The following is a 10,898-nucleotide window of genomic DNA, read 5'->3' on the forward strand; positions in this document are numbered from 1 at the left end:
TTTATATTTCGCAACTGGTAAGTCGGTTTCAATATTTACACTTGTCTTTAAATATAAAAGTAAACACCGGTATGCCTCAGAGAGAGGTTTTCATTCGTAACCTCAACTAGGTAGCATCTATATTCTACATTGGTAGCTAGGGATGAGCATCGATAGGTCAACCATCGATGTTCACCATCAATTAACCAAGATTGTGAAAACTACGATCATTGACTAAGGACTACGATGTTTCGGGGACCATGTTTTTTTATGTTTTTGTTTTTACAGTTTTTCGTCTGCTGTCTGTACTCTCTAGTAATGGAAAACATCGATACTTATACCACTTAATACTTGGCCAAAAACATCAATGTTTGACGAAAACATCGATTTAACAAAAAAAATCGGTAACCTACCATCGATAGAAACACATCCATGTTTAAAAAACATTGACTACCGATGCTCATCCCTGATGTTTTGTTTAAAGGTTGTTTGAACATTTTTGTAGGAATATCAATATGTAGTAACTTAAGTAACTTAGTTTTGCAACCCAAATTCAACACAAGTAGGTAAACTTATAAAATTGTCTAAATGTAGTTCCGTTAACATAATACCTTCTAGGTGTTTCGGTTTCTAGGTTTGATGGAATAGCCTAGTTCATGTACCTGACTTATTTAATTGCCTATCATACTAGATTTAAACTGGAAATATTAGGTCTCCTCGACAAAACAAGTTCTAAGTTATAGGTAATAAATCAACTAAAATGGTACCTATTCAAGATGGACAAATAACATCCATGCCTATTTGCCTAGGCGTACCTTAAATATTATACCCTACAAGACTACAGATAATGTTGTTAAATGGTAAAAAAAAATTAAGATGCCAAATTAACTTTGTTTCTTTACAGATTATGTCCCAGCCTACAGCAAAAGAAGTTTTAAATCTTTATCGAAGCCTTATCCGTTATTCAAAAAACTTGAAATATACAGACAAAGAATACTTTTTGAACAGAGTGCAGGAGGAATTCAGGAAAAATCAGCATGAAGAAAAACCAGACATTATAGAATTCTGTTATAAGGTAAGCGAGTCGAGACTGCTGTGGTAAATTACCACCTCTGCAACAAACCTGCAGACTAAAGCAAATTTCAATTTGTCTCATTGGGTTTTTACTGAAATATTTCCATAAACAAGTCATAAGTTAACTGACAGGTGTTTTTTTATAGGATTAAATATATAAATTTGCCAAATTTGATCAACATACCGGTACATCCATAAATTAGCAAACTACAACAGTTTTCTTTTTCGCCTTAAGAATAACATGGTAATCTTAAATACAGTTTTTGGGAATTTCTTCGTAACGTTGAGTTTTACAAGAAAGCTTCAATATAGCATACAAAATTCTTTAAGTTCTTTGACCAAGATAACAGTAAGCCTAATCAAAATTGGGCATTTTCATGTTTTAAGGGTAAAATTAGAAGAAAAACAACAATTTTTGAACATTTTAAAACCCTAAGTTAATATCCCGTTTCTGTTTATCAATTTAGGGTTAGGCCTGGCGCACACGGCCGATTATTCGATCGGCCGATTAAAAAATCGGCCAAAAATAAAACACCCTTGATTTATGTCCAGGCGCACACAAGGCAATTTTTTAGTCGACCATGTGACTGATAACAATCTGTACGTTACAGATTTTCGGGCGACAATCGCCTCGCCTACGAATCTGTGGCAAAACCCAGATTTTTAAATCGGCGCAGTTCTCGATCGCCTGTGTACGCGCTTCTATTCAAATACATGATGCACAGATCGGCCGATGAAATAGTCGCCTCAAAATAATCGCTCTTGTGCGCCTAGCCTTAGGGTATCTAGTAGGAGTTTTACGTGTTTTATTACCGTAACTAATTACTTGCAGAAAGGACAAGCTCTGCTGAAGTACAGACGAGTTGTATGATGCTACAGAGCTGGTCTATGGTGAGGCGACTGGTTACCACAGTAGTCGTTCAGATCAACAAGAATAAACTAGACTACTCCCTGGTCCCTAAGGTTGGTTTGCCAATATATTTTGGGGGAAACTGCTAAAGTGCTCATTCTCTGATAGAGTCTTTTTTGATAGAGTAGTCTCGAATAGTCCATCTGATCATTTTTGTTATATTTCTTCTGAATTAGCCAACCCTCTCTGCAGACTATCGAGTCTCATGAAATTGCTTGGCATTTCTGTGTGGTTTGGTTGTCTAAGTGTGCTAGTCTAAGTTACATTAGTTACCGCTGATTTTAGCATACCACAGCCGGTTCAGTTTGGCTAGACTACTGTAAAAATAATAATATAACTTGAATTTTTAAACTCTCAAAATGCTTTTGTATAGTTACAAATTGTTAAAAAACTATTTTTAACAACTAACTATTTTCTAACTATGATACACTACATGATAAATACACTATGATACACTCCATTATGATAGTACATTTGTAAATATATAGAAATTTTATAGAAACATTTAATTACATAAACAAGAGTTTGTAATGGCAATGAATACTCCTAGATAAGATTAACACTTATTTAGATTCTGAACAAAATGTTTCGGATTGATTTTTAGTGAATCTTGCTTAATGTGCAAGAAGTTACTTGTTTGTTAAGATCCGATTTACGGTGTAGCTTTAAGTTTAGCCGTAGACCTATATAATAACAAGTAATTCCCACTCTAGTAATAGGCAGTTCACTCACGTTAAAAACGTTAAAACTACACAAAAAAGTGTTGTTGATTTTTTTATTTTTCTTTCAAATGTTTAGGAAGTTAGATTTTTCCAACTTATTTTGTTTTTTAAACTCTTGCTTGTAGAACTGAAAATAGACTGGTTTTTATCTATTTCCTATCGGTTTGTCTATAGTTGGTAGAAGAAGACTTGAAGGAACAGTTTGTAAGAGGGTCAGGTCCTGGTGGCCAAGCTACGAATAGAACCAGCAACTGTGTAGTTCTCACTCACAAGCCTTCAGGTGAGACTAGAGTATTGTTATTGAGTATTGGTATTGTTGGTTGAGTAGTGTATTGTAAGATGTTATGTTATCATCAAATTAAATTTTAAATTTGGCTACCGATGACTCATAAATGTGTCACACCAAATCCATTTACATAGATAAGCTGTATAAACAATCAATGGTCCAACTATTTATGTGAGTCGGTGGCTCAGTCAGTAGGCTCAAGGACTTCGGCCCCAGGGCAGCGATGTCAAGGGCTCGGATCCTGGTCACTGCCGCAAACATTTTATCAGTACAGTTCACTTTCGTACTGTATCGGCTAACCCCTTGCTTTGCTTTGCTAGATACAATGATACAATCCACGCACGGGCAGTTAGTCTATGTGGACGAGGAAATGCATGAAAAGAGGCCGCTGAGGTCTTAAAAAAAAAAACCATGTTAGGGAATGAAGTGCTTTGATCTCCTGGACTGAAATGGGACTGTCTATAAGTTAGTTATGGAATAGGCTAAATTAGGAGCTATTGCTGTTGGTCTTGGTTAATAATGATTAGATTACTGATGAAGATGATTGGTAGTTAACATGTAAAATTTGTGTGTAAACTTTATCCTTGGTAAACATTATTCGATAAATAGATTGTCTTTTGAGGATTTGGGTCTTGCCTGTCATTGTCTATTTGATTAAAATTTATATTTTAGTATATCATCTCTTGATTTCATCATCTTAAGGCTTATTACAAAAATTTCATTGGATATCTATCCTATTGGCTTTGGTTCCACCATTGCCATGATATAGCCTACACATAGTATTTGCAAATATGGTGCGTAAATAATTGAATGATTTAAATAAAAGTTTATATCTCCCTACTTGACTTTGTTAGTCAAAGATAACCTCTAAAAAGTTAGCTTTATTTATTCTAACGGTTTCTCCATTGTAGGTACAGTTTTGTACTAAAACTAAATTTACAAGATCGTATAGTAAGTTGTAAATATGTAATTCATGCTAACTCAAACTTTATGTAAGAGTCGAGTGGGGAAGTCACTGGAAAGTGAAGGGAATTGCCTATAAGCTGTAGCAAAGTGTAGCCAAGTACTTAGGAGATTTAATTGTGCAGAGCTTGTCTTGTTCGAAAAATATAGTTGAAGGCTGGACATTGTACCGATTCAAATTCAAATCAAAAGAACGTGCGTGAAAACAAGGAAACAACAACGGCCAAACACGTGAACGCGGAGTGATATCTAACTTGAAACGTTGAAAAGTTTTCCAACGGTCGTACACTTGGGGACCAGACTTCTATTGGCGATGTTCGGAAATTCGTAATTCTCAACTCAGTTCGTAAAAAAACCACTCTCGGTAAATCCTTACGTGTGTATCGGTAACGAGAAACAATTGTTTGATCTCCGGAGTGTCTAGAAAATCGTATCGCGAAAAAACGAAAGTAAAATTAAATTAATTGAAATATTTGAGTCTGACCGTCCGAGAAACTTCGTAAAAAATTGATCGTTTTGCGTAGTCATCCCCAAGTGCAGTTTTTGTAAATATATTTTTAAGTGTCATCTATGTGTCTTCATTGTATGTAAGTAAAATTACTGTTAGTACCGGTACTGTGAAAATTGTATTTATAGTGTGTAATCGAGCCAATCTGTCCATATTGAATATTTAATCATTTTTTTCATGATTATAAATTACCTCTGTTTGCATAAAGAATTTTTTTTTTTACCGTCAATTTATTCCAGAACACTAAAAATTCAGCTTCAAGCAAGACAAATAAAAAAAAAGGTTTAAATTATACGATTTTTTTTCTCTTATATATTTTTTACTTCCCATTTAAATTAATCTTTTCGCAACTCAGTCTACGCACAGGCCCTGCCTATGTAGACTTTTTCCTTTCTTATAGAATGTATTTTTTTTAACACTTTTATTTACTTATTTCTACAGTATATAATTTTTGTTTTGTTATCTAGTTAGTAATATTTTGCTGTTTCATATTTAAGAAAAGAAAAAAATACAATGTACTTGTCTGTAAATTAATGGGAAATAAAATATTATTTCATTTCATTTTCATTTCATTTCATTTTGCAGCATTCATGTTTTATTATGTTAGCTAGTCACATGTTTCAAATTTAGAGTCGTTTACATTTATTAAGTACTGTAAAACATTTGTAGATTTTACATAGATCAAATATTTGGAAAAGAGTTTTATATAAATCGTATTTTATATTGTAATTTTTACATCTAACTTCATTTTTAAATATTTTCAGTTCACATTGTATAGCCGTCACAGACTTTGTTCTTTTGCGAACTACATTTTATTAATATTAAAGTAATTAAATTTCATTTTCAACCCCCACCAGGGGGCAACTTTTTGGTTTACTCACACCTCTATGGAATATTGAAATTATATTACATACAGGTGTGAGTTATTGTCTGAAGAAATGAAATGGTGATATTAAAGTAAAGAATCTTTTATTTTTTATTTACAAAAGAATATAGGAAATATTCTTTTCATTTTTCCTTGCAACATCTTTAATCTCTGACGGCTCAAGCGCCGCCAGCCCCCAATTTTGGCCACTGGCATTAACTTCACTTTTTTGTTTTAATCAGGAATCTATATATTAATACGCAAGCAGTTTTCTTTTCACAGTCATAACTCAATAACGGCTTGATGGATTTTAAAGTTTGAGGTGTCACATTAAAGGTATTTTCACGTAGATGTGCAAATACGTCTCAGAATATTTGGAAAGGGCGCCAATTAAGTACAGTTAAGGGCTAAAGTTTGGAAGGTGGCGCCATCTGTTGACATTTGATCCAAATCATTTCCCTTTGTTTACAAATAACATATGGACGTAGTTTGAAATAGTTTTTAAGGTTAACCACAGACTCCAGGACTTAAAACTTACAGAGCAAAGCTGGAATTTATTTTGTTTCAATCTGTTAACTAAGTCTGGTTCATAATTGAAGAGCATCCTATCAATACTAGACAACAAAGTGTTTAAGAATAAATATTTAATTCTTTTTAGTTTTTAAGTTTGACCATAGACTGCAGGACTTATTTATTCCAGAGCAAAGCCGGAATTTTATGTTTTTATCTAAACATCTGTTAACTAAATCTGTTTCCTAAATAAAGAGTCTCCTAGCAAGACTTGACAGCAAATTGTTTGTAAATAGTTGAATGTATTTACCTTACATCGTATTTTACTGAATTATCGTGTTGTTTTGGTTACAGTTTGGTGTGATGAAATGAATGTTTGAAAGTGATTATTTCCAGTGCAGTTACATCACCATATCATGTAATTTACAATGTGTATAACAATTCTGTTGTAGTGTTTTCTGTTGTTTTGTTAACTTTCGCAATGTATCTAAATTTAAAATAATATGCCACCAGTAAGACGAAGACTGTGAGTGGCTGGAGGAAACGCGAACGTGGCCGCTTGCATCAATCTCCCAATGTATTATTTGAAGATCCGCTTGCATCAATCTCCCAATGTATCATTTGAAGATTACAGAGTGGTAACCATCGTGTGGGATACATCTAACCTTGGACAAATGAACTTTAAATGTTCACATTGTGGTGGCTTACATTTTAAGCATAAAAAAAAGAGTCTGGCCGACACAGTTCAATTGTTACTCTTTGTTGCCATAAATGAGAGAACCATTTACCTCATCTGCGGAATTCCAGGAACTTATTGGAAACTCCCAATCTGAAATCAGGGAAATCAGGGGAGGCTTGGATCTAGAAATTATTAGAATAAAATTCGTCAATTCATTTCCGCCTTTGCCATGGTCAGCTCTGAAGCTCATTTAGATGAGAGGATCATAGGAGATCTACAATTTCAAGATCCATGACACTTGAAAGGAAAGATTCAATAAAAAAATATGTGGGAAATAGGGTCACATTGCCAACCCATTTTCCCAATCTTTTAAAACTGTGGCAGAAATGTGTAGGGATGAGAGCTCCGAGGAGTTAAGGGAGATTCTTATGTACATAATAAGAGACAAAATAATTGGCTTTCCTCGCTACAATGATGCGACCTGTATAAATGTCGCCGCTATTTTTAAAGCTGAAAACAGAGGACCACCAGACCAAATAAATCTTAGTTAATTTTTTTTTCAAAAACTAATAATGTTAAACGCGAATCCGTTCTAGATCCGTCGTTAGATCCACTTGCTTGCCCTCTAATGTTCCCAACTGGAGACTTTGGTTGGGGCCCCTAATTTAAACACGCCTAAAACAGAACCTATCGTAGAAATAATTTAACAGTGCTATATTACGTGTCGTACTGGTTTGCGTCAAGAGAGGGATTTGGCTTGCAACATTAGGTCGGAAAAGCTCACTTTACAGTGTGTGGTTGACATCTACGTTCTCATAGTGGGGACCCACCTACAATACATAAGAGATGACCAAAGCAGTATGAGAGCGGATCTATATTTATTTAAATATTGTAGGTTAGTTTAATAATTTGTTACAACATAATATTTTCGTATTTCTATAATCAGTCATAGACTTTAGAATTACTCTTTGATTGAGGTCTTGCTGTTTATGTTTTTGTTGTTTTTTTTTTTATTACAAGTTGCAGTTTTGCTCGATTTCGAGCAACAGGTTATCTAGTCTATATACTAATACGGAAGCAGGTTTCTTTTCACAGTCATAACTCGATAACGGTTTGACGGATTTTTACGTTTGAGGTGTCAAATTAAAGGTATTTTCACGTAGATGTGCAAGTACGTCTCAGAATATTAAGAAAGGGCATCCCTTAAGTACAGTTAAGGGCTAAAGTTTGGAAGGTGGCGCTATCTGTTGACATTTGATCAAACTCATTTCCTTTTGTTTACAAATAACATATGGACGTAGTTTAAAATAGTTTTTAAGGTTAACCACAGACTGCAGGACTTAAAACTTCCAGAGCAAAGCTGGGATTTATATTTTGTTTCAATCTGTTAACTAAGTCTGGTTCTGGTTCATAATGAAGAGTTTAAGAATAAATATTTAATAAATATTTTATTATTTTCTATGGTTAAATTGATTCACCTTACATCGTATTTTAATGATTATCATGTTACAGTTCGATGTGATGAAGTGAATGTTTAAAAATGATTATTCGCAGGGCAGTTATCCATTACATACATAGTGGTAGTACTACCGTTGTGATAGTCTAGTCGCGGACAAATGAACGTTAAATGTTTACATTGTAGTAGCTTACATATTTTTAAGCAAGAAAAGACTGGCCGAGACAGTTAAGTTTTTACTGTTGTTTATGTTTACCTCATTTGTGCAATTCACAATACCTTCAGGTTCTTATTGGAAACTCCCAATCTGAAAATAGGACTGTGAGACTTATATATAGAAGTTATTTGGATAAAGTTTGTCAATTCAATTCTGCCTTTACCATGGTCAGCTCCGAAGCTCATTAAGACGAGAAAGTTCCACAGGGGATCTACAATTTTAAGATCCGTGACACGTTTTACCACCGAGTGGGTCCTCTAATTCCTCAATAAGGTGATGATCCTGAATACGCACAGATATATAAGTAAGTACAACAATGTCACTAGAACCCAAAAGAGAATTAATCACAATTCAAACAAAAAATGCAATGAAAAAATATGCGGAAAATAGGGTCACAATGCCAACCCATTTGCAAATCTTTGAAGACTGTGGCAGACATTATGTAGGGACGAGAGCTCCGAGGAGTCAAGTGAGATTCTTATGTACATAATAAGAGACAGAAGGAAGTGTCTTCCCTCGCTACAATGGTGCTACATGTGTAGATGTTGCAGCAATTTTTAAAGCTGAAAACAAAGCACCACCTGGCCAAATAAATCGTATAGCTTTTTTAACACTAATAATGTTAAACGCGTATCCATTCTAGATCTGTCGTTGGATCCACTTGCTTACCCTCTTATGTTCCCAACCGGAGACTTGGGTTGGTAACCCTAATTTAAACACGCCTAAAACAGAACACATAAAAGAAATAATTTAACAATGCTAAGAGTAGTGATGGTTGGCGTCAAGAGAGGAATTGAGCTACATTAGGTCAAAAGCTCACTTTACAGTGTGTGAATGACATCTACGCGCTCATAGAGTGCACCCGCCTACTATACATAAGAGATCACCAAAGCAGTATGATAGTGAATGTAAATTTAAATATTGTAGATTACTTTTATATTTTTTACATCATAATATTTTTATATTTCTATAATCAGTCATATACATGATTTTAGAGCAACTCTTTTGATTAAGGTCTTGCTGTTTTTGTTTTTTTTTACATACAAGTTTCAGTTTTGCTCGATTTCGAGCTACGTGTTATCTAGTAATACAGGATACTCAAATAACTGTATTAGCAACATATATCAATGTATTAGGAAATACAGGTTTCCTATGGATTCATTTTAGTAACGTTACATCATCAAAACGTTCATCAGTCAAAATTATATTATAAACCATAACTCAGTTGAGAGGTGTATATGTGATCAGAGCCCGCAACTGTGACACATGCGCAACGCATGCGGTTGGTATCACTGCTGCACAGTTTTGATAGAGCGCAGCACTGAACGGTGAACATTCTTTTTCCTCTCTACTTCCGCCTTGCCGGGTGGAGCCCATGCAACAGTCTCATTTGTTCTCCATCATGTGTCGTGAATAACTGATCGTAACTCTAGTTTGTCTCTCTCTCTCCGTTTGCGGCCGCGATGACCTTCCGGTATTGGTATTATTATTATAACTATTAAAATTGATGTAAAAGTATCTAAATTATAACAGTAACAGTATAGTTTAGTATAAAGTGTAATCCTTAAAAGTGTAAAATTGGCATCTAAATTTCTTTTGTGTAATAAACCATCTTTTTTTTGTAATCTTTTCGAACTCGTTATTTACTCCAACACTTCCCACTGGGTGCCTTGATGAACAACGAGAGCTCAAGCTACAAATCGACAAAGTAACTATTTTGGAAGAATTTCAGAGAATTGTAATGAAAAGTCCCTCCACAGTTTAAGCTTCAAAATTTTTTTTTCCTTGTGTTGCAGGTATTGTAGTCAAGTGCCATGAAACAAGGTCTCAGGATCGAAATCGGAAACTCGCCAGGGAACTTTTAGTCACCAAATTGGACAACCTCATTAATGGAGACAAATCCATTGAAGCTCAAACCAAGGCACTGGAGAAGCTAAAGTCTGTCAAAGCTGATCAAAAACGAAGAAAGCTTGCCAAGTTGAAAGATAAATGGAAAGAGCAAGAGGGCATTACTTAACTTTGTACTAGGAACTTGGTTTTGTAAATTCATAAATGGTTATTTTCATTTTGTTATAAATTTATTTCCTGATGTAAGAGTGGGAAATAGACAGAGTCCATTCCCCAATCCTATGGAATTCTGCTGCCTGTTCTATAATAGAAAACTTAGTACTTAGTTCAACTGAGCCACTTTTGAACTGCTGTTGTAAAATACCTATTTATCACTTAAAATGTTTATTTAGGCGTGCCAAACTGGAAGAACAAGAGAAAAATACCCTCTTTCTGTGTGTCATGAATTTTATCTTGTGCTTCAATCAGACCATGCTAATTTAATAGCTCTTAATATTAGAATCTAAAGCTATTTAGCTTGCTACTAGTACATTGTCAGATGTACTTAATACACTTTGCTAGTGAGCATGTGTATAGCTCAAGACATGTAATTAAGCTAGCACTTGGGCAATGAATACATGTATTCATTGTAGAGGTAAGGAAAAGACTGGACTGCAAACATTTCCGCTGACTCTTGGAGTTGACTCCCCGTGTTTCACGCACTTGAGCGCCTTGACGAGGGTCACAAGGACAGTTGACGCAAACCCTATGACGGCATTTTTTTTTAACTACTGTAGATGCTAGTAGCACAGACTATAGAGTAAACATTAATTACTCTATATACTATAGAGAAACCTGTGCTGTGTGTGTACTATAGAGTAGTCTGTGCTAGTAGCGATCGG

At 34.7% G+C, this 10,898-nt stretch overlaps 1 protein-coding gene across 1 annotated transcript; it reads left to right on the plus strand.

The window, feature by feature from the left end:
* Positions 1-915: 915 nt before the first annotated feature.
* On the plus strand, positions 916-10,234 carry LOC129003882 (mitochondrial translation release factor in rescue-like). Its single transcript, XM_054432211.1, has 4 exons — positions 916-1,054; positions 1,886-2,016; positions 2,860-2,965; positions 9,966-10,234. The coding sequence occupies exons 2-4, from the start codon at positions 1,921-1,923 to the stop codon at positions 10,184-10,186; spliced, it is 423 nt and encodes a 140-aa protein (XP_054288186.1). The 5' UTR covers positions 916-1,054; positions 1,886-1,920; the 3' UTR covers positions 10,187-10,234.
* Positions 10,235-10,898: the final 664 nt, after the last annotated feature.

This window comes from Macrosteles quadrilineatus, unplaced genomic scaffold (assembly GCF_028750875.1).
Source record: "Macrosteles quadrilineatus isolate MER2022 unplaced genomic scaffold, UCM_ALF_1.0 Scaffold_9__3_contigs__length_116548681, whole genome shotgun sequence".
In the NCBI taxonomy this organism is placed as follows: domain Eukaryota; kingdom Metazoa; phylum Arthropoda; class Insecta; order Hemiptera; family Cicadellidae; genus Macrosteles; species Macrosteles quadrilineatus.

What these genes read in the sequence shown, in the direction of transcription:
- LOC129003882 (XM_054432211.1), top strand. Translation starts at nt 1,921, where the DNA reads ATGATGCTACAGAGCTGGTCTATGGTGAGGCGACTGGTTACCACAGTA. An exon ending in ACTACTCCCTGGTCCCTAAG is followed by an intron (nt 2,017 to 2,859) that starts GTTGGTTTGCCA and finishes GTTTGTCTATAG; the next exon opens with TTGGTAGAAGAAGACTTGAA. An exon ending in TCTCACTCACAAGCCTTCAG is followed by an intron (nt 2,966 to 9,965) that starts GTGAGACTAGAG and finishes CTTGTGTTGCAG; the next exon opens with GTATTGTAGTCAAGTGCCAT.